Genomic DNA, 24,137 nt, shown 5'->3' with positions numbered 1-24,137 from the left:
TCTCTCTCTCTCTCTCTCTCTCTCTCTCTCTCTCTCTCTCTTCTCTGCTCTGCTCTGCTCTGCTCTTCTCTGCTCTGCTCTGCTCACACTCTTTAACCATTTACTTATGTCCACACGAAGAAAATGGTATAGGGACACAAATATTAAGGATGCAGTACAATACATGTGCAAACTCATAGACCAGTGTTCACTATATCACTCAAGAAATATGTATACTCAGTTCTTAAAGGTATAAGTAGCAAAGTCTCCGTCATATGTGCCGGCTGCCAATAATGGCAGAGATGGCATAATACTTTGTCTCACACACATGCATACTCTCTCACCCTCTCTCTCTCACTCACTCACACACATACATACATACATACATACACACACACACACACACACACTACCCCAAAGGTTTGCGGTCATTATTTCTTTGTTTTCAAAGGAAAAGGATAGTGGAGGAAATGTGCTGGTCTTGGGATGCCCTGGTGATGGTAAAGTGGAGAAATTGTACAGGATAAAAGGGATCTTGAAGGAAGAACATCACTGTCATTTGACATGTAGTGCCACACCCTGTGTATGGGGTTTGATTGGAGTCCACTTCTTCCAGACAGAGGACAGTGACCCAAAGCACAGCTCCAAACTATGCAAGAAACATGTAGGAGGGAAGCAGTCCACATGAGCACACGGCACTTTTCCTGGGGTCTGTTTCAGTAGCCACTTCTGTGCTGCTGCTGCTGGAGACGAGGCCGAGCAGCAGGGGGGTCTCTGTTCTTCTGAAAGGGCTCAGGCACACCACACCACGCCGCACACCTCCACGCCGCACCACACCACGCCATACACCCGCTACACCCACACCCGCCGCGCCACACCGCACCCACACCACCGCCACCACGCCCGCGCACCTCCCGCGCCGCATCACACCATGCCGCATCACACCGCATCGCATCGCACCACACCACTCCGCACCGCACCACACCACACCATCACATCCCACCCGCCACGCCATCCACACCGTTAGCGCCAGCTACACGTACCCCGCACCACATGACTTCACCAGCGCGCCGCCACCTTTTCACGCCGCACCACACCACGCAGCACCACATCACGCAGCACCACGCAGTACCACTCCGCACCACACCACACCACACTCTCTCTCCAGCTCTCTCTCCTCAATGCATCACTCTCTCTCTCTCTCTGCTCTGTCTCCTGCTGACTCTCTCTCTCTCTCTCTCTCTCTCTCTCTCTCTGTGCCCTTTGATGTTTTTTTTTGATGTTTCAATGACTTCCTGCAGCCACACTGACTTCCTCTCCTTGGTGTCTGGGTTGTCTCATCTCGACCTCCCTGCTCTGTGCTAATGAAGTTCATCTTGAGAGCATTTCCCCTTCATTCCTAGAACTCTTCTCACACACTCACACACACATACATTTTTCTTCCACTCACTCTCCCTTAGACTTTTGGTTTACAGTAGAGGAAGGGATAAGCTAGCTAACTTTCTCTTTCACTTCAGGAATTAGCAGGATCGACCCCGCTGTGTGTCAGACAGCAGGACCTGCATAGTCAACTAAGCATTGCCCTCCCACAAAAAGGGAAAGATGGAGAGTTCTAGAACCTTTGTGTCGGATATGCAAAACCCTACAAAATGTGTTAAGAACCGAGACTTTCTCACGCAGTGCACCCAACCCTTACTGTGCTTTCTCTCTGACTCCCTGCGTCTCCCGTCACGTTTTGCAGTTATCATTAAGTTCACTCTTTGTTGTTTGGCCTTGAAGGCGGCAGCAAGGTCCTCAGACGGCCTACTCTTGTACCTTGTACTGTCTTGTACTCTTGTACCAGACAGAAAGGTCTGGGAGTATCTGCCTAATAAAGGAATGAAAGGCTTTTTCTAAGTTAGTTTCAGAAAAGATATGTGACTCTGTGACGTGCGTGTGCGCACACACACACGCACGCACACGTCTTATCTCTCAGCTGGAGGAGGACACCTCCCTTAACATCTACACCTCCCTCTAAACAGGCGCAAGCAAAGTGTCTTGCGTTCATTAGTGAAGTGTTGCATTTCATACTTCGTTAGTGTACAATCCCCCATGGTCCTCATCGAGAGAGAGAGAGAGAGAGAGAGAGAGAGAGAGACACAGAGAGAGAGAGAGAGAGAGAGACACAGAGAGAGAGAGAGAGAGAGAGAGACACAGAGAGAGAGAGAGAGAGAGACACAGAGAGAGAGAGAGAGACACACAGAGAGAGAGAGACAAAGGCAAGCAATCTGATAGTTCAACCTCACTGTTTAAAACATGACTAGGAATGGAGACAGTGTTGTTGTTAGCCAGTCTTAATATGTTTTTGTGGTAGGCTTATTCATAAAGGTTCTGAAGAGGTTGATCTACAATCTTTGAGCAGATTTTTATTTGATTGGACAGATTGTGCTTTTAAAGTAGTGGACCGACTTTGATGTACCATATAATGTTACAAAACTGTAAGATTCTCATAAATGCAAAAGTGAAGAAAACAAAAAGAGAGAATTTGTCTGCTCACCCCAGAATATCTAAGACTCCAGTTTGAGATATAATATAATATAATATAATATATATATAATATAAAATACTCAATAGCAAATATCTTAGAGTGGAGTGCTCTAGAATCTTTGCTTTGATAGTAGGAGAATTCCTATTTTTACCCAGTCCCAATCACCTAAGACAGACAAGGAAGGCAGCTGATGGCCAGTGCTGTTGTTTTGTGTACACACTCACGCACACCGTGGGCTAATGAGATGCATAATTCTGACAGCTTGGGTGACACAAGGTTCTCTGTAGATGCATGCCTCCTAATTAGGCATGCCTCCTAATTAGTCTCTCCCCGTTGTATTGGAAGTACCGCAGTGCTCTGTTGCTATGGACCCACTCACATCCCTTGTGCAGGGATGTATTAATATCTCACATTCCCCAGCTGTGTGTGTGTGTGTGTGTTTTTTCATACCCAGACACGTAACATGAAAAGAATGTGTCTCCGTGAGATATTTGTGCTGTGCGTCCACCTCCAGTTAAGTTGGGCTTTTTGTGTTGCTAGTCACATCTCTTCATTCACTGCTTTTCCCATTGTCTTTCCCCAGCCGTCCCCAGGCCCACTGCTGAACAATAGAACTGCTCCCAAAAGGCTGTGTTTTGGAGAGATTCTTAACTTAGCAATTGCTGAGTCTCTGGCATCCCTCCTGACGTGGTTTTGACAGTCTATAGAGAGAATATCTGCCAAATGTCCCTTTACGTTTTGAGCGCATGGTGCAATTAAGTGCTCTGGGAGGAATCCAATTTTCCTCAGCGTTTTTTCACTCCGTCTCAAACTGAACGGAGTCACCCTTGCTCCCTCTGTAACGGCCAGACAAATTCATTTACACGGATTCATCAGTGTGCTTGTCAGTCATTTACGTTTGCACAGTGCACGCGGCGTCGGGCCGAGTGTGGCTTTGGAGGTAGATCAGGTCTGGAGCACCAAGGCTAAGCTGTTGCCCGTTGGGTTTTGTTAGCTTGCGCTCACTCTCGTCCAGACTGTGCACTCGAGCGCTAACCGCGGCCGTTTCTGCTGTTCTCTTCCCCAGGCTGCGAGGACATCATTGCGGAGAGCATCTGTCTGGAGTCTCTGGTGCCCATCCTGAAGTGGAGCTCGCAGCCGTACGGCTCCAAGTGGGTGCACCGACAGGCCATGCACTTCCTGTGCGAGGACTTCAGCCAGGTGGTGACGTCGGACGTGCTGCACGAGCTCAGCAAGGAGCAGCTGCTCGCCGCCATTCAGTCCGACTACCTGCAGGTGAGGAGACGCGAGGGAGACAACTTGGAGACACACACACACGCACACATTCTCTCTCTCTCCATCACACACACACACACACACACACACACGTTCGCCATATCCTCATCTCATGAAGTCATGACAGCCATTTCCCTATGCATAATGATTTCAGCCTTAATGCCACTGTGCTTCAGTTTGCCTGTCCGAGCCTTTTCGGCACACAGAAAAATGGTGTGTGTGTGTGGTCTTTGTGTATGCGAGCGCATCTGTATTCTAAACACCCCTCCCATCCACTGTCACCAGCCGCCCTTATTTATTCCTCGCAGAGGAAAGAAGCGGCTAAGCAAAATGCAAACTATGGGTGTAACTGTGAGGGGTTTTAAACAAGGCCAAAAAAAAAAAAGCCTGTAAAAGGGAAGAAGGTCCCAGGAAAGAACCGCAAGCACCTGGCTGGAGTTGGGAATAAGGAGCCAGACCCTCTGCCCACCCCTCATCACTCCATTAGAGAGAGAGAGAGAGAGAGAGGGAGAGAGAGAGAGGGAGAGAGATGGAATGTAGAGGAGGAAAGAGGAGGGGGGGATAAAGTGGAAGGCAGAGGGAGAACTTGGATTAAGAAGAGAGGGAGAGAAATGAGTGAGTGACAGGGAGAGAGGGTGAGGAAGAAAATGTTGGAGAGAGGGGAGAGCGAGAGGTCTCTATTTTAAGGGCTCCTGGTGTGACTGAATCTGTCTGTTTATCTGCCTGAGCTGAACACACCACCTGTGTCACAGTGAGCTCTGTGTGTGTGTGTGACTTGGACTGCTCACATTTTTATGTGTGCCTGTGTGTGCGTGCATGTGCGTGTGCGCAGGGTGACTCAGTGCTATCAGATGGCCTCTCGTCCAAGCTTAGGGCTATGAGCTCATGGTTAAGACACAGTGGCACCTCCCACCTGACACACAAACACCCACACACACACTTGATCTCTCTCTCTCCTACTCTCACTCACTCACTCACTCACTCACTCACTCACTCACTCACTCACTCACTCACTCACTCACTCACTCACTCACTCACTCACTCACTGTCTCTCACTCACTCACTCACTCCTCACTGTCTCTCACTCTCTCACTCACTCACTGTCTCTCTCTCTCTCACTCACTCACTGTCTCTCTCTCTCTCTCACTCACTCACTCACTCTCTCTCTCTCACTCACTCACTGTCTCTCTCTCTCTCACTCACTCACTCTCACTCTCTCTCTCACTCTCACTCACTCACTCACTCACTGTCTCTCTCTCTCACTCTCTCCCTCTCTCTCGTGTCTCCTGTAATCCCTTATGTATGAAGGATAGTGATCCTTTCTCTCCCTTCTCTCCTGTAATACTCTCATCCTTTACTCCTCTCACTCCCTCCTCCTGATTTGGGGAGAGATCAGGTTGGTGTGGACTGACCTCTCACACACACACACACACACACACACACACACACACACACACACACACACACACACACACACACACACACACACACACACACACACACACACACACACACACACAGAAACACAATCCTGATTTGGAGCGCACACACACACACACACACACACACACAGAAACACAATCCTGATTTGGAGCGCACACACACACATAGGAACACACACCGCTACTATAACTGGTAGATGAGCTCAGCATGGTGTCACACACACACACACACACACACACACACACACACCCTCATACTCTGACACACTCACACTTTGAAGGTTTCTGTTCCCACACACACATACACACACACACACACAGATGGGTCCCCGCATGCATGTGTGTAGGAATCTGAAATTTATCTGATGTTTCAATTTTGATGATCAGGCACTTTGTTGGAGAACTTGTTGTGTACAAGTGCATTTTGTTTGTGTGTGTGTGTTTAGGGAAAACATACACTAATCTTCTTCTTCTTCTTCTTCTTCTTCTTCTTCTTCTTCTTCTTATTCTTCTTATTCTTCTTCTTCTTCTAATTTCTGTGTGTGTGTGTTTGTCTCTGTGTGTGTGTGCGTGTCATCCCCAGGCCAGTGAGCATGACATCCTCAAGTACGTGGTGAAGTGGGGCGAACAGCAGCTCATTAAGAGAATGGCTGACCGAGGTAAGCACCTGACCACACTTATGTAAGACACATGCATATGCACACAGAGTTTAACACTCTACCTTTGCGCAATGCACATAACCCACCCCCATTCCACCCCGCCCCACCACCACCACACACACTGATAAGACACCAGAACATTACATGCTCCTGCTTAGTTATATTGGTTAAATGAATGCAAGGTAGGCACAAACATACAGAAACACGTAGAGTGTGTCTGAGTCTCACTCAAAACTATAAACCCACACATAAGATAATAAGATTAAACTCTGGAGATTTGTCTTCACCACTTATCAAGACTAAAGTAGTACATGTTCCTTTCCAGTGTGTCTTTGTACATATGGCATGCTGGTATGCTGACCTGTGCATGCATGATTGTGTGAGTAAGTGGTAAGTATATCTGTGTGTGTGTGATTCCAGAGCCCAATCTGCTGAGTGGCACGGCGCACAGTGTGAACAAGCGCGGGGTGAAGCGACGTGATCTGGACGTGGAGGAACTGAAGGAGATCCTGTCCCCTCTGCTGCCCTACGTCCGCACCGAGCACATCCTGCCCCCGAACAGCGAGGTTTTCTCCGACACGGTGTGTGTGTGCGTGCGTGCGTGCGTGTGCGCTCGCATGCTTTACAGAAGACTGGAATCTTTAGCTGCAGATGTCTTGTGGAGAACGATGAATAATCTAAAGATGTGGATCTCTGTGTCTGTTTATGAAAGATCTGTTGCTGTGTTTTTGTGTGTGTGTGTGTGTGGCGTAAGCCACCACTACATCTGTGTGTGTGTGTCTGTCTATCTGTAAGTGAGCTAGGTTTGTGCTTTAGGAAGATGAATAGTTCTAGGAAGTGTCTGTGTGTCCGAGAATCTGTCAGTGTCCCACACTGTCTGTCTGTTGTCCCCATGCGGAGCAGTGCTGCGCTAGGGCAGCTGAATCCCTGTGTGTGTGTGTGTGTGTGTGTGTGGCCTTGATTGTCTCTAATCCCGGGTGTTAATTGCTGTGAGATTATTCTTTCTGCCTTCAATTATTCATAGTGTCCTTAGAGTGTGTGCTAACCCTCTCTTGTGCCCTCTCTCTCTCTCTCTCTCCCCCCCGCCCCCCTCTCTCTACATATGTACACTATATGCTACCCTTCCTTTTTCTCTCCTCCTCTTTCATCTTTCATCCCTCCTCCCATCCCCCTGGTGTCTCTCTCTCCTCCTCCTCCCGTGTGTGTTCCTCTCCTCCTCTCCTCCTCCCGTGTGTGTTCCTCTCTGGGCTGCAGATGAAGCGTGGCCTGATCAGCACTCCTCCCTCAGACATGCTCCCCACCGCTGAAGGGGGGAAGGCCAACGCCTGGCTCCGGCAGAAGAGCGCCGGCATCTACGTGCGCCCCCGCCTCTTCTCTCCCTACGTGGAGGAGGCCAAGGTCAGACCACCACTCAGACACCCATGAGAGACCTCATGCCACACACACACACACACACACACACACACACACACACACACACACACACACACACAGAAATACACATACAGCGGGGAAAATAAGTATTGGACACATCAACATTTTTTTCAGTAAGTATACTTCCAATGAGGCTATTTGCATGAAATTTTCACCAGACATTAGAATTAACTCAGATAATCCACTCATAAAAAAATCCAAACATTAATGTCCATAGGTAGAGTTATGTGTAATAAAATGGAATGACACAGGAAAAAAGTATTGAACACGCCTGCTGAAATCTCTTAAATACTTTGTGGAAAAGCCTTTATTCGTGATGACAGCTTCAGGCCATTTTCTGTATGACGAAACTAATCAGTCACAGTATTCTGGTGTGAGTTTGGCCCATTCTTTTAAACAGATAGTCCTTTAATATTGAAATTTTAGGGGTCCCTCTTGTGAATCCTGATCTTTAGTTAACTTCCAAAACTGTTCAATTGAATTGAAGTCAGGGCCTTGATTTCCTTTCTCTGAAACCAATTGAGAGCTTCCTTTGCTGAATGGTTTGGATCGTTGTCCTGCTGGAAGGTCTAGCCATGTCTCATCCTCATCATCCTGGTGGAAGTAAAGATTCTCCCAGAACAAAATGACTCCATTCATCATTCCTTCAATTGTATGAAGTCTGCTAGTGCCATGAGATGCAAAACGGCCCACACCATGATTCCACCACCTCCAAACCTCACTGTTGGTATGGTATTTTTAGGGTGATGCACAGTGCCATTTCTCCTCCAAATATGGTGTGTAGTATGACATCTGAAAAGTTCAATTTTGCTCTTGCCTGACCAGAATACATTCTCTCAGTATTTCATAGGATTGTTCAAATGTTGTGTAGCAAACTTTCAACAAGCTTTGACATGTTTTCTTCAGCAATAGTCATCTTGGGATGGCGTGCATAGAGGCCATGGTGGTGGAGTGCATTACCTATGATTTTCTCTGTAACAATTGTACCTGCTGCCTTCAAATCTTTCTGGAGCTTTCTCAGAGTGGTCCTTGGCTCTTCTGACTATCCTTCTGACTTCCTGGTCAGAAATCTTGCAAGGAGATCCTGTCCATGGCCAATTGATGATGCAGTGATGTTTCTTCCACTTGCAGATAATGGCTCCAATACTGCTTGCTGGATGATTCTGAAGTTTTGAAGTGCTTCTTTAACCAGTTCCATTGATATGTTTTGCAACAATAAGGTTGCAACGGTCTTGGGAGAGCTCTTTGCCTTTACCCATCATGAAATGTTTCTTGTGTGACACCTTGGTAATAAAAAACCTTTTTATAGCCCACCAGTATGTACTAACCTATCTTATATCAATTTGCACAGGAGGGACAATTTCTCTAAGTACTTATAGATTCCAGTTTGTTCCTCGTCATTCAAGTCAAGTCGGCTTTTATTGTCAATTTCTTTACATGCACTGGTCATACAAAGAATTGAAATTTAGAATTTCTTACTTTCCCATGCAGACATAGACATGCTTTAAATACAGACATAGACATACTATAGACATAGCCATAGACAATAAACATTAAATTAAAGTGCAAGACTGAAATATAGAACATGTATGTATCAAAATAGAAATATAGGACATATATATAAAACAAATAGAGGTAGTTGTGTTGTATATTTATATAGTCTTAACAGTTACATGAAGTTTAAACTTGTGCTTGTGTGACCTGTATATTTACATTGATATGCGGTATGCAGTAATTTCAAGTATATCAGGCTTGATGTGAAGCAGCAACCGCGTTAGGCTGTGCAGTCACAGTGCAGTTCCACAGGCGGTGTTGGGGGGTTAGGGTAGACAGGATCCTAGTTTCCCTGGGTTCCTGGCTGGCTGGTGGGTGGGGGCTGTCAGTGATGGGAGAGTGGGTAGAGTGTTCAGCATCCTGATTGCTTGGTGGATGAAGCTACTTGCCAGTCTGGTGGTGCGGGAGGCCGAGGGCTCCTGTACCGCTTTCCAGAGGGCAGGAGGCTGAACAGTTAGTGTGCAGGGTGGGTTGTATCCTTGACAATCCTTAGTGCTTTGCTGGTGAGGCGGGTGGTGTAAATGTCCTGCAGGGAGGGGGTGGTGCTCAATGATCCTCTTAGCTGTGTTAACAGTGCTGGAGGGTCTTCCTGTTCTGATCTGTGCAGCTTCGCCCCACACTGTGATGCTGCTGGAGGCGATGCTCTCGATGGTCCCTCTGTAGAATGTAGTCATGACAGGAGGCGTGGCACTTGCCTTCTTCAATTTTGCCAAAGAAGTAGAGGCTGCTGGGCTTTCTTAAGCCAGTGATGCTGTGTTGGTGGTCTAGGAGAGGTCATTAAGCTGATGTGCACCCCCAGAAATTTTTGTGCTGCTCACTCTCTCCACAGCATCTCCGTCGATGGACAGTGGTGGCAGTTGTTTGTGGCCTCTCTGAAAGTTGACAACAATCTCCTTGGTCTTGCTGACATTTAGCAGGAGGTTGTTGTCTTTACCCATTTAGCCAGGGTCTACTTCTTCTCTGTAGTGAGCCTCATCGCCCTTAGTGATGAGGCCCACCAGTGTTGTGTCGTCTGCAAACTTCACCAGATGGTTGGAGCTGTGAGTGGTTCCACGCCTTTGTGTACTGCTTTTTCTTAGCGTGTTCAATACTTTTTCCCTGTGCCATTCCACTTTTTTACTCATAACACTACTTTTAGACATTAATGTTTGGATTTTTATATATGTGTGTATTACCTAAGTTAATACTAATGTCCGGTTAAAATTTCATGCGAATAGCCCCACTGGAAGTATACTTACTGAAAAAAATGTTGACGTGTTCAATACTTATTTTCCCCGCTGTATATATGCATTTGTAGCCTTTGTGAATGTGTATCCATATGCATGTGTGTGTCTCTGTCAGAGTTTCTGCTAGACAAAAATGGTGCAGAGGTTTCGTTTTCCGGACATTTTGATATGCCAGTCAAATATCCTATTATCGCTAGTCAAATAGTTAGATAGTCAAATTGAGGAAAACTGGAGATAGGCTATGTAGCTTAAAGAATGACAATCATGTTGTATGGAATGCAACATGTTCATTAGCCTAACTTAAACATGCCTATCAAGATTTAGCCAGTATCTTTTCATGGACAGCAAGAGTCCGCTTCGTTCGTTGTTTTAAAAAGGCTACGTTGTTTGTTGCTGCTACCCATGTTATCTCCATTGGTGACTGTTTAACTTACACAGATGTGCACACACAAGAATGAGCGCTCACACCACTACCCCCTAATGCTATGCCTCTTTATTTGATAACAATAAATTAAGAAATGTTTCCTATTCTAGGAAATGTTTAGTTTATTTTTCTTTCGGCCGCGGTTAAATGATACCGTTTAATTGTGCCAGAAATTATCCGCGGACCAGCAATCTCCTTGTCGAGGAGGCCCTAACCCTGCAGATCATAGACAGAGAACGCATAGGCCTACTGTATGCTTTGGGTAAAGAACACTTTTCGCGTGTCCAGTGTACCGCGAGGAGAATGACAGTGTCTTGAGCGGCCGCTTTACCCCCGCAACTCCTAATGTCACTGATTCCGACAGATACGCCGACACTTATGCTTTTTATCTGGTGGTGGTGGAGTTGACCTGACATCTGAGGCTTCAGACGTTACCGATTTATCATCATCCATCGCGTCTGGCCTTTGAAAAAACTTTTAAGGCTAGTCTGCCTGGGCCTGGCCATGTTTGAACCGCCTCACTCATTTGTTTGTTGTTTAACATGGACGTTTTAAGCGTGCGCTTCCTATTTCAAATGCAGCATAGGCTATGCGTGTTGTTTAATAGCTTACTTTTCAAACGGTAGAGCCTGTTCATTTAAAAACATAGCCAGATGACATAATATAGGCTTACATATTAGGCCTTTAGCCTTATTCTCAAATTCAGATTGCGTCAGGGGACGGGATTATTAGCCAATTTCAATCGGACAATTTGACCGGAGAGATTTCTTTTTTTTTCGGCCAATGTCCGGTAATTACCGGACGACGGAAACCCTGGTCTCTGTGTGTGTGTTTTTTTTTTTTTTTTTTTTTTTGGTGTGTCTGCATGTTCACAATTATAGTGTGTGTGTCTCAGGCCATCCTGGATGAGATGATGGTGGAGCAGACGGACTTGGTGCGCCTGCGCATGGTGCGCATGTCCAACGTGCCCGACACGCTCTACATGGTCACCAACGCCGTCCCCCAGTGCTGTCACATGATCAATCACCAGCAAATGGCAGCCGGCCAGACGGCCCCGCCCTCCGTGGTGGCCAATGAGATACCAGGTGAGTGGAGCTTTATTTGCCCCTAATTCGCCCCATCCAGGGGGTCAAGAGCGTGCAGATTAGCTTCGGCATGTTAGCATACGCCATTTTCAAAAATGGCGCTACATGGAGCATTTGGAACCAGCTCCATGCACGAAAATCCGTGTTGGGCAACGAGCCTCATCGCCGCATGTTGTTGGGGCGGTACCTATCCGGCGGCTACTCAGTGCGTATTTCTTGAGGAGCCTATAAGAAAACGTGCATATTATGGTTGTTTATCCATCATATGACAAATATAGAAAATTCTATTGATCTTCTTTCGTTGTTGTTTGTCCCGAACAAACATAGCCTAAACATGATTAAAGACAATAAATTACACAACAGCGGCATAAAGACTTTGTCTCGTTGCACCATGGGTCTCCCAACAGCTCTCAACCTATAGCCAGCCCCTTTGAGCTTGCCAGAGGCTGAAGCACTAGGCTACTACATTTAAACACAATTATAACCGAGGCATTTCAGCCCTCTTAATTTAATAAAAGTAAACCATGCATAATTAAAAAAAAAAAAAAAAATCAATTTAGGCTACTTCGCTATGCAAAAGGTTTCCATTAGAGCACAGCGCGACGCTCAATGAATGAAGGAAAGGCCTTGTCTCGCGAATAAACAGCTGGAAATTCCAACACTTTTTCAACTACACGAAACTTTACAGTGATCATCAAATACCCTCTAGATTTAAATGCCCATCAGTCTCAACATTTAACTATATAATAAAAGTAAATTAAATCCCATAACAAACCGGAAAATCGCCTGGGCGCTTGATAGCCTGGTATGCCGCTCCAAACAAAACATCTGCGGTGTACAACTCCTAAAGACACCACATTTTAGATGAGTTGGGGATCGAATTGTCCGCTTCAGGCTGACCGCTCTGTGCGTTATCTTCAATACTATCTTCAATAATATTGAATATCTTCACATTATTTTCAAAACCGGAATAGTTTATTTATAGTTCACTCACGGATATTTCACGTCATGTTCGAATGCATATTTGCAGCAGGCAGACCGCTGTGTTATCCAATGAAATTGTTGCGCTTCAGGCTGCACTCCACCGGACTCCATGCTGCCCTCGGTTTCACTTTTCTTCTTGTTATGAGGCAAGAATTGTATGTGCATTATCGCCACCCTCTTACTGGAGGACGACTCTCTTTACAGAATATCCAATAAAATCGACGCTTGGTCCATGCGCCATTTCCAGCTTTGTAACTTTGGCGATGGTCAGAGCCGACTGGCGCTTGATCCAACCCCAGTGTTCAAGATGGCGTTGACTATGAATTGGCTGGATTTACTAGCCTAGCCTCCACCATTCATTTGTATGGAGGGCGGGACTTAATCACTCTCTCCAGTTATATATAATACCTCCATGGCCCCATCACCTCAGTAATGCCTCACTCACCCCCACCCCCCAAACACCTGTCAGATCATCACACCAACTAAGGCCCCCCCACAAACACACACGCCCATTAAAGTTATGAGCTTTTTAAACACGCCGTTGTAGGAGTATGTTTTTGGGTAGATGAGTGAGGTCAGGTCAGTGTGTAGGCTGCTGTGTTTGCACAGTAAAGTCTCGCATGTGGGCAGCAGCTACATGCATTACCTATTTTCAAAAATTAATGCTATTTAGGCCCTGGAACTTAGGAAGTTTGGCTGGAGATGGGGGCTCCAGAAGTGCTCTGTCTCTGTTTTTTTTTTTTTTTTTTTTTAAATGACTTGGGTCTGGCTGCGAAGCTCGCCGTTCTATTTAGGGCTGCCCAATGTGTTTGCCAGATACCTCTCTCTTAGCAAAATGGAATTTGTTGAAGCTGCCACGGCTGTTTTGTGTGTGTGTGTGTGTTTCCAAATTAGCATTATCGACTGGAAGCGCGCAGGGCCCAGAGGTTGAACTTTGACCCTCACCCCTTGGCTTTGCGCCTGTCCTCCGCATAACCCCCGCACACTCTTTCTCTCCCAGCCGTGATGGCTCTAGTCCTCCTCACGTTGTGTGCATCTGCTTTCAGTCATGACCACCCTGTATTCCCACTTTCTTCCCCCCTCTCTTCCTCTCTCTCTCTCTCTCTCTCTCTCTCTCTCTCTCTCTCTCTCTCTCTCTCCTTTTTATGATTTGTGTCCCTCTCTCCTCATCTGTTCTTATTATGCTGTCTGCTGCTTCCCTCAATCCTCATGGTCTCCTCCTTCTCTTGTTCATTTGTTTTTGTTCAACCTTTTATGAAACTAGGCCAGCTTCAAAATAAGATACTGTTTTGTCCATGATGACCCAGAAGAATAAAGTTCCTACCTAAATGTGTCTCAAACCAGTTTTGTCTCTCCTTCCTCTCTTCCTCCGCCTCTCTCTCTCTTCCTCCGCCTCTCTCTCTCTCTCTCTCTCTCTCTCTCTCTCTCTCTCTCTCTCTCTCTCTCTCTCTCTCATGCCCTCATTACATTCATACCTTCCTTACTATTTAATCCTGCTACCACAACAACCTCCACCTTTCATCTCCGTGCTGGCTGTCAGCCATGCCACTCCAGTGTTCCCAGCGTCCCCACTGCGTCCTCTTGTGCTCCACCTGCTCAGAGTTTCCGCTCCTCATTTACTGAGGACCTGGATGAATGGCAGGCCTGCAGTGTGAACACCAAGTCAATCCACTTCTTTAATTCTCTCCACCTTGTAAATTGAAACGTGTGATTTGTATATTTGAGGCAAACCCTGAGAAACTAGAGCGTGCTCTAAATTGGGGTTTTAGTTGTCACTTCAAATCTTGATTGCAGTGGTCATCGATGCCAGAAAAAGACAGATTTTTTTTTTTCTTATTAAAAGTAGAAACTAGCGAAGTGAATTTAAAGTTGTTGTGAATTGTAAAGATGAGAGACGTGTATTTAATCTCTCTCTCTCTCTGTCCCAGTGCCTCCTCTGTGTGTGGTGCGGGAGATGATCCGGCGGCTGCAGGAGCTGCGGCACATGGAGCAGGTGCAGCGGGCGTACGCCCTGAACTGCGGCGAGGGCGCCACCGTCAGCTACGAGCTGCAGCTCCGCGTCCTCCGAGAGTTCGGCCTCCCCGATGGCGCTGCCGAGCTCCTACAGGTACACACACACACACACACACATACACACATATACACACATACATATATATATATATATACACACACACATATACACACACACTTATGCTCAGTACATTTAGATTACCTGACTGAACTTTTGAGGCTCCATGTACATGACTGTCAGGGTTGGTCTATTGCTCTCCATGTTGCATCTGCATGGCCACCACAGAACACTGGTTGTCACACTACTGGTGTGGTGAGGAACCCAGCTGTAGACATGTGATGCAGTGAAACATGCTTAGTCAGAGAGTTCAGTTTTCATGAACACAACTGGGAAACTTTCAGACACACTTCTACATACACACACACTCACACTCTCAAAACACCCCGGAGTTAATCACCCTCTCCAACACTCTCAGCATCACCTGCCAATTCCTGTAGCCAAACACTCGGAGGAGGACACCAAGGGAGCAGCTCTGCTAACTCCCGTCCTCCAGGGCCTCTCTCCTTTGTTCCTTTTCCCTGCCCTATTGGTGGGAAAGGGCTTCCTTCGAGCAGCGCCCGCGTTCGCACAGCCATCTGACGACACTCGCAGATGAATAATGAATCTGCAGGGAACTGTGCCATGAAGCTGATTAAAAGGAAATGATACCAGAGAAAATGAACTCACTGACACCACACACTCGCGCTCACTCTCACTCCTACACCTCCTGAATTCCGTTTTTAGCTGCTGTGCGCATCTTAGTCTTGAAGGAAGTCCCTTGAAATAATCAGATTGTTCTCATTTCTCTAACTCTAACATTCGTTTACACTGATTTGGCATCTTAGAGCAGTCAACTTTGCTGGTTATCTGTTCCACACCTTGTTTTTCTTCCCTGCTCAGCTACGAGGCGTATTTCAGCCCTATCTGTGCTTCTGACGTGGTTAAATACTTGTGGCAGTGCAGATCTGTATTTCCAGCTCTCTGGAAAGATGCGTGCAGCCAACGCATAAATCACACTGGCTGAGATTGCAGCAGTGGAGGGCTTCCAGTTGGAGGTAGTTAAACGCTGCCACCCTTCAGACCCAAGTGCCTCTTTAGAATTCCTCGCTCTCCTGTGTGCCTGCTGCTGCACCAACCTGCTCGGGTTTTCCTGACAGTTTCACCTGTCAGACGACTGCTGTTTTCGGTGGAAGAGCAGATTTTGTACTACCTCTACAGTGACCGTGTCTGACCTGCTATGTAACGGTGCAGCCCATGGATGTCAGGGTCATTCTTCTTAATGCATATGTATGATCTTGCTCTTTTTTCTCTCCTCTACTATCATTTCCTCCTCTCTTCTCATCTTTCTTGTCTGATCTGCTTCTTTCTGGTTCTCTGTCTGTTTCCCCATTTATTTCACTGCTCTTACTCTCACTCTCTCCTCTCTCTCTCTCTCTCTCTCTCTCTCTCTCTCTCTCTCTCTCTCTCTCTCTCTCTCTCTCTCTCTCTCTCTCTCTCTCTCTCTCTCTCTCTCTCTCTCTCTCTCTCTCTCTCGTCCTCTGACAACCCAGAACCCTCACAAGTTCTTCCCGGAGGAGCGCTTCGGCGACGAGAGCCCCATCCTGGCGCTGCGGCAGGTGGGCCGTTGCCGTGTCAACAGCACGCCGGCGGCGGCCGAGGCGCTCTACCCCGAGCTGGAGACGCTGGTGGGCTTCCACCACCCGCCGCTGCCGCCGCCGCCTCCGCCCTACCACCACCCCCACCCCTCCTCCTCCGCCACGCCCGCCCACGGCCAGGGGAAGGGAGGAGGAGGCTGGAGGCCCACCCTCCACCTCAGCCCTCAAGGCCTTCTCCTTCCCCTGCAACCCGGCAGCTGCTCCAGCGCCAGCCGGCTGAGGCAGCTGCCGACCCGCCCAGACCACTCCCTCCGGCCCGCGGCAAGGCCCTCATGCCGCCCGACTGCACCAACTTTGGGGTGCCCGGCCGGAGCATCCATCCTGACAAGCAGGGGGTGAGTGAGAGGGAAGGAAAGTCAATTGGGAGAGTTTAGTTTGAGAGGGAAGGTGCCATATGTCTCTCTGTGTTGATGCATGTTTGTATTTTGTACGTATGTACATGTGTTTGTCTCTGCGTACATATGGATGGATGGATGGATGGATGGATGGATGCATTAGAACTAAAACACAACGCAACAACCAGAGAATCCTACAGATGAATGGATGTGGAAAGATATGGTCTACCCTAAGCAGGTTCTGTTGAAGTGTGGAGGCTGATTTGCGTATGAAAGAGGAGACTGTATTTTTGTGTTTGGCTTTAAGCTAAATTTATATGATGTAGTGTGAATGAGCATTGGTTGGTGTTGCAGAGAGGTTGCAGCATATCTATGTGGTTTTTATCATAAGCCTCCTCCTTTTGTGTGTTCCTTTAAAAGCAGCTGACAGCCACATGTCTTGACCTGTCCAGTGTTCTAAAAAGATCAGTCCTTCAAGGCAGTCGAGAGACAGACTGCATGTCTCTAGAGTAAAGAGTGTGTATCAGGATTTTGGAAGTCTTTTCAGATGCATGCATGAGCTTTGATATCGATGTTTACATATTTATTTGTTTCCCGTCTCTCTCCTAGAACATGGAGCCTGTGATGAACGAGTTCATGCCAGACATCGCCATGGGTGTGTCTGCTATGACGCTGAAGGAATGCCGCATGTCGGAGGTCAACATGGAGGTGGAGGGTCACGACCTCCACCCTTTGACCCCCGCCTCCATCCCCCATGGTTACGTGGGGCGGCACCCGCACTCTTCCTCCTCCTCTTGCTCTTCCTCCCGCAAGCGTCACGCAGCCGAGCCCAAGCCTGAGGCGCCGCCCGACTTCCCTGACCTGTACGAGCTCTCGGGGCGCCTGGCTGCAGCCCCGTACGCCGGGCCGCCCGACCTCTACAGCCACGGCCGGCCGCCAGTCCCCGGAGCTCCGGCGGGGGGTCCCCTCTCGCCCGGCTACCCGCCCGACCAGCAGGCCACGTGCTGGGGATCGGACTCGGGCCTGCGCCTGGACATGCTGGAGCAGCCGCCCCAGAGGCTGGACCTTGCTCTGGCCACCCACGCGGCCGCCGCCCACGTCACCACAGCAGCAACGGCGACGGGGCAGGTAGCCGCCCACAGGGCCGGGCGACCCAAAAACGAGACGGACCTCACGTGTGGCCTGGGCAGCCCCCCTCCGCCCCCCCTGCCCCCCCAGCCCCCGTGCCCACCGGAGCCCTATGAGGAGTGGGCATCGGTGCGCAGGCCGGTCACCGAGGGGGCTGGCCGGCGGGGCTGAGGGGCGAGGCGTCCCGGCGGGCCAGGGGCATGAGTCCCCAGTAAACCAGAATACCCTTACAGGAAGTCAGCGCTCTGACGCCCCACCCCCCACCTCACGCCCACCCAATGAGAAATGATGCATGCTGGTGGGGTGTGAAGTTGCTGAGAGAATGAGTTGCTGGGGTTGGATGTATGAGTGTTAACGGGTGCTTTGGTGGAAGGATTGTAACTGCTAACTAGAGCAGAGTATCGTCTTCATGTTCCAAGGCACAAATGTCCACCAGTGAAGTGCACTCCAGGTGACATGCTTGGGTGACGTGTAAAGGAGCACTTTGGTTTTGGTTGGATCCCACACACAAAGATCCACTTTCCCATAGTTCAGTTTTTTTTTTCCAGTTTTAACCACCTGTGTCCACTCCAACTCCCCTCCACCCAGTCGTCCACCGCCACCTCTACCCATAATCCTCTCTGCCTCATCCTTGTCTTGTCCATCTCATTGTCCCACTCTGCCAGAGTAGACTGCCAGCTGACAATCAGCAGCTTCAGTGAATGCCCAAGGTTTATAATGATGGGCCGCCATCCCTCCTCCCCGATTTTTGCATTCTCATTTCCTGTCTGCCCAACAAGCTTGTCCATCTAGGATGATTGCAGAGTTATATATTTTATGTGTGTGCCGCACTTGCCTCCTTTAGAAATAAATTGAAAAATGCCCAGGCAATGAGTTGCAAACTCACTCTCTCCTGCACTGCTGTCCATGACAAATAGTCGTTCCTGAGTCCCCTTCCCCCCTCCTCCTTCTCCCCCCTGTTCTCTCCACTCTCAGAAGCTGGGCCGGCAGTAATGGCTCTTGTAATCCTCTGCGAGCAAGCTGCTGTGCGTATTAGCTATTAGCACGGGCAATTTGAGATTTGGGGAAGAGCACAAAGGAGACGAGCGAATGAAATGGCTCCTCCCCACCTCCCCCACCTCCCCGAGGGGAGCTGCTCTCAGGGCACGTCTTACCCACTCAGTCCCATTACAACACATTGCACATGGTCTGTTGGTGTCCAGAAGCCAAGGCCATTCAGTGGCTAGGAGATGCCCTTTAGCCTCTTAAGAATTGTAGACTGGCTCAGCAGAGTGATGTTTCATACAGCCCAGGCCAGCTGTCAAGCATCAGAGTGGTGGTGATGATGATGATGATGATGGTGACAATGAGATGCTGTTAACATCCTCTCTAAAAGCAGTGTGTGGACAGCATATTGAGTTTTGTTTATTATTATTTTATAGTTCAACGTGTTGTTATGGATCTCAGCCAAACCATTGTGTTTCACATGACTCTCACCCCATTTAAATGACACCCTGTCCTGTCCATCAGCAGCCTTTGGTAGCAGGATTTGCTCTGGTCCCTAAAACCTGACGGCCTCCCTCTGGCTGTGAGTCATGGGGCGTCGCCTTGCCATCTCCCAAAGACGACACTGACGGACATCATGAATTTACAACACTGCAGTGCACCACAGGGGGAAAAAGAAAGCAGGTCATTTAAGGACGTTGTGACGCGAGTTTAAAACAAAAAAAAATCCTTTTGCCTTTTGAGGGAGGAAGAGACTTTTCGAAGCCAGCATAAACCATGCTTTATGCCCTTCTTTTTGCCGTTCAAGAAGAGTAGATGCGAAGCAAACAGAAATGAACTTTTTTTCGTCTCTGCTCTGTTATTTTTAAAGACTTTTCTTGCGCATAGTGGTGCTTATTTGTTGTTTGTTCCTCTCTTTGGAAAAAAGGGCTGCAGTACTGCGCTCTTTGCCATGCTGTTGCTTAACGACGTTCCAGCAAATGACCGTAGCTCAGTTTTATTCAAGTCTACCCCATCAGTCAAGGAGCCCTCCAAGGATCCAGTGGGACTCATGAATTTCAAGCTAAATGATTGCCTCCTTAAGTCCTCTTTTGTTTTTGTTTTTTGTTTTTTAAATGTTTGTAATGACTTGTTTTTTGTGCGTTTGTGTGTTGTAGTGTGCGTGTGTGTTTGTGTGTTGTGCTAAGGAGAAATAGAGTGCTGGGTCAGTGTTCTTGATGTTTTCGGTTCCTCGTAAATGACTTGCATTTCAAGTGTGTGTGTGTGTGTGTGTGTGTGTGTGTGTGTGTGTGTGAAGGCAGGAGAGTGGTGAGGAGGCTGCGGGCGGGTTGGCATGGGAATGGGAGCTGGGACGGGGCTGGTCTCTCCGGGCCCGTAGAGCCTGACACAGATTCGGGGAGAGAGAGGCGCGGGATGGGAAGGGCTGGAGGAAGTCTGAAGGGTGTGATGTGGGATGATGGCTAAAGTATTGTCATACCATAAACTTTTTTTATTTAAGTAAACAAATGTCATTATCTCAAGTTCGCCTCAGAACCAATGCTGTGTTTGTTTGTTTTTAAGTCCCATTACAGCATTTTCATTCATTTCTCATTAGCCTTAGGCCTCCTCAAATGTGGTTACACCTTTTTTGTACACATTGGCCTCAAGCTTCAGACCCCTGATGAAAAATGTAGGCCGTAGGCATATACATACACACACACACACACACACACACACACAAACCCCTTGTCGCCTAAAATTGAAAAGGCTGCTCTGGTCAGGAGTCACTTCACTGCTGCTGAACGGTGCCCTCTGGGCCGCGCCATGCTGCCACTACCTCCGACCTTTCACCTCTGACCTCTGAGCAGTCATCCCTCCGTAGCTCCAGCTCCGTCTCCTGTGGCAGAGCAGAGTGGCTCAGACCCACACGCTTCTCCTGCCCTACCCAGCTCCCCTTACCACACACCCTTAGAGCAGAAGGGATGTCTGTATGCAATCTCTCTCTCTCTCTCTCTCTCTCTCTCTCTCTCTCTCTCTCTCTCTCTCTCTCTCTCTCTCTCTCTCTCTCTCTCTCTCTCTCTCGCTTTCTCGTTCAAGTACCTGCTCGGAAGCGATTTCTCCACAGTTGTTTGCTCCCTGCTATCTGCAGCACTAATCAGATTATCCATGGAAACGCACACAAGAACACAACACTGTTTCCGTGCCAATTATCAGGTTCTCATGGATGACTTCCCCATGTTATGTGGCGAGGCTGGAAGGGTGTGTGTGTGTGTGCACTCAAGCTGTCCATTCGCTCTGAAAAGGATCCATGCCCCTTAGTAAATCAGGTCACAGAAGTTGAGTGTGAATTTTTGTGTATCCCGTGCACAGCAGAGACTCACCTGAACTTGGGAGTGTGTGCATTAAACTGATGCTGACTCCTCATGCTTAAAGTGGGTGGTGTCAGTCATGAACAGGCAGGGGAATCAGGTAGTGATGTTTGTGTGGGTGGGTAAGTGAGCATTTCGGCTGCCCTTGCTGACTCTTCAGTGTTAAACAGCATGGGGTCCTGAGTGGCTCCAGAAAAGGGAACCTGAGAGATTGCTGGAGGTGGCGGTGGCGGCAGCAGGATGTTTGCTGTCGCCCTCTTAAGCTGTACAGATGTTAGTCTCACAACAGTATGCGCATAAAGGAAATGCACGATCTGCCGGCTTTAGCTGTTGTTCTTCCTCAACAGCACTGGCAATATGGACCCATTCTCACAAGTTGGACCCATTCTCACAAGTTCACCAACCCCCAGCCCACTTTCCATTCTTTGGACCAGATCGTATCGGTCTTGGTCTCTGGCCTAAATCGCAGGTGACTTTGGATAGGAGAGCTGCAGGGAGAACAGGATGAGATGGGGCCCCGGAGTGCGGCTGCTGTTGGGAGAGGAAGGTGAGGCACCTGAGTGGCGCATGAAAGGCACAGACCCAGAAATAGACCTGCCCGGGGCCACGGCGGCTCCGCAGAGAGCAGGCGCCAAGCCATCGGAAACAGGCCGGGGCTCCAAGATGGATGGATGTGGAGGGACACTGCAACCGAGGAGCGCCAGAGAGTGAGCTCCGAGGTTAGGGGAGAGTCAGTCCCAGAGCTGGCACCATGCCATGCTTCACTGCCTGCACCGAGGTGGCCACTGTAATTATGGATCATTTTGAACGGCTTGAAACCCTCCCTATGATGCCTATTAGGTATTAGTTGTTTGGGCAAAGGATTACAACTGGCGTGCTGTGAAATTGCTTACAGTAGCGTCCAGCTGCCGAGAGGCCTGTGGTATTAGGAGGAAGCTAAATGTAGCAGATAAGATGATCAATATGCCTGTTGCAGTCCGCTTTTGAAAAGACATCATTTTGATCACATTCTGACGGTGGTTGTAAACCTCATTGTGGACCTGTCCGCTCGCGGAAAGTCAGTTGTGTGTCTCAGTTTCTCTCTGATCCAGGAAATTGTCACTCCTGTCATTTGGCGATGCTGGGGACTTGACATGGGACCGTTGTCCTTGCTGAGTCTCATGCATCCTTCTCTCGGGCAGCACCGAGAGACGTGTCTGTACTGCCCCCTGCAGGTTCCTCCAATGCAAAGCAGGGTTACTCAAGGTCAGGTTGCACCACCACCACACCCACCCGCCTCCTGTTCATCATCTCCAGCCCATTTTCCCTGAGCATCTCTCCAAAACCTCCAGCAGAAGCACCAGCCCTGTTAGCTGTGGAGAGGTCCTCCCTTCGCAGCTGTGTGTGTGTGTGTGTGTTTCCTGCTTGTGTTTGATGTGTGGAAGTCCCCCCTCATCAGCGAGAGAAGCAAGGCTATATTTGGTTCATGGTAATATCCCCCAAAGCAGTAGGCATGAACTGCTGTCAGCTGCATTAGGCTCCTGCGACTGACGTTTCGAAAATCCAGGCTGCTCCTCATTTCCGCGAGTCTTCAGATTCAAACTCAGGCCTCAAAAAAAGCTTCAATATCTGCCATAGGTCACTATCCTCATTCTGGATAATGAAAGCGACAATTAAAAAAAGAAAAAGCTGTTAGATAAAAAGGTCTCAGTAGTCTGTTTTGTTGTTGTGGTGGTTGTGTGTGAGTGGCTTCATGTAGTGTGATGCTTTAGTGTGGAGATGGTGTAGTGTGGAAAAGAACAATGGGGTTTTGTTGCAGGATTCGTTTCTGCTCAAGCATCTCCAAGATGACTTTCAGCGGATGCCTGCTCCAAGCCCTGTGATCTTGTGCTGTGTGCTTCTATTGCATTTGAATGATGTGAGCACAACGGTTAGGAATGGTTTGTGGAGGTCTGTGCTTAGTGCATCCCCTCATTTTCCAGCCTTAAAGATGATCACAGGTTTCTTTGTTTTGTTACTTCTTGATTTAGTTCTTGCGGAGCATTTCATGAAAATATGTGATGTGTTTTGCTGGACCTGTTAGCGAGGAATGTACAGATTGTTGCACTAATTTCAACTGTAGCGATATCCAGCAAAACTACATTGGGTTATGTAGTGTTGGATGTATTTTTTTTGTTTTGATTTTTTTTTTTTTGGTTCTTTATGTCCAGTTGCTGTGAAACTGGGCCCCCCTATTGGCTAGCTGTGGAATTGTCCCTTCATAGTTGAATACTGTCTAGTTTCTCTGATCAAGAAGCATTTTTGTTTTTTCGTTGTTTGTTTGTTTTTGCATAGTCAGCTCCACGTCGGCTTGCTCACATGATCCTAGTTCATTTTAGGGTTTAAATCACATACATAAGAAAAGTCAACAGAAGTGCGTGGGTGAGGATATACTTGTATTTGTGGTGACACTCTCCAGGCCCTCCCCTTAGCTTTCTAGACGATCGAGTGCCTTCTCTTATCAGAGGCTGACCATCTCCCTAACACCCCCCACCCACCCCAGTCTTATGCAAGCCTTTTCTACAAGCCTGAAGTTGACCAAGCTCTTTGTAATAACGTAGCTAAAGCTTACTGTAAATATTTGTGGTTTTGTTTCCTTTTTTTTTTATTTGTTTCTTCTTGTTCTTTGAAGAGTATTTTTCAAAAGTTAGGATCAAAACATAGTAACTTTGGTCTTAAGCCGCAAATTGTCTGATTTGTTCCATGTAAAGAACTTTTATAAATATATATATGTATGTTTGTGTGTGCGTGTGTATGTGTGTGTATATATAACAAATATGCAACATGTATTTGGTATATATATCAGGGCAAAAAGCTTTCTTGTAGATCCTTGTAAGGAGTTGTGGAAAGTGTCTATTTTTCTACTCTTCTCATGGGGGGTACATCAGTGATGGATTTTATTCTGCAAATAGGTGACTGACGTCTTCAAAATAAACTGCTTTCATAGAAAGCTTTTGCTGTTCCCTTGCTCCTTTTTTGATCTCCTGTGTTCCTTTTTTGGTCATTTTTAAAGATGTAGCTTTACAG

The 24,137-nt window shown here is 47.8% G+C and overlaps 1 protein-coding gene across 1 annotated transcript in view; it reads left to right on the top strand.

The window, feature by feature from the left end:
* Window positions 1-17,931, top strand: part of btbd7 (BTB (POZ) domain containing 7) — a 62,306-nt gene extending 44,375 nt beyond the window's left edge. The window contains 9 exon segments of the mRNA XM_048250521.1: window positions 3,573-3,781; window positions 5,807-5,882; window positions 6,303-6,463; window positions 7,137-7,280; window positions 11,416-11,605; window positions 14,518-14,696; window positions 16,193-16,442; window positions 16,445-16,632; window positions 17,242-17,931. Of these exon segments, the coding sequence (XP_048106478.1) occupies window positions 3,573-3,781; window positions 5,807-5,882; window positions 6,303-6,463; window positions 7,137-7,280; window positions 11,416-11,605; window positions 14,518-14,696; window positions 16,193-16,442; window positions 16,445-16,632; window positions 17,242-17,931 (2,087 nt within the window).
* The last annotated feature ends 6,206 nt before the right edge of the window (window positions 17,932-24,137 follow it).

The sequence above is a fragment of the Alosa alosa genome, chromosome 8 (genome assembly GCF_017589495.1).
Source record: "Alosa alosa isolate M-15738 ecotype Scorff River chromosome 8, AALO_Geno_1.1, whole genome shotgun sequence".
Classification (NCBI taxonomy): domain Eukaryota; kingdom Metazoa; phylum Chordata; class Actinopteri; order Clupeiformes; family Clupeidae; genus Alosa; species Alosa alosa.
The sequence above is the reverse complement of the archived record's forward strand: the minus strand, read 5'-3'. Positions and strand labels throughout refer to the sequence as shown.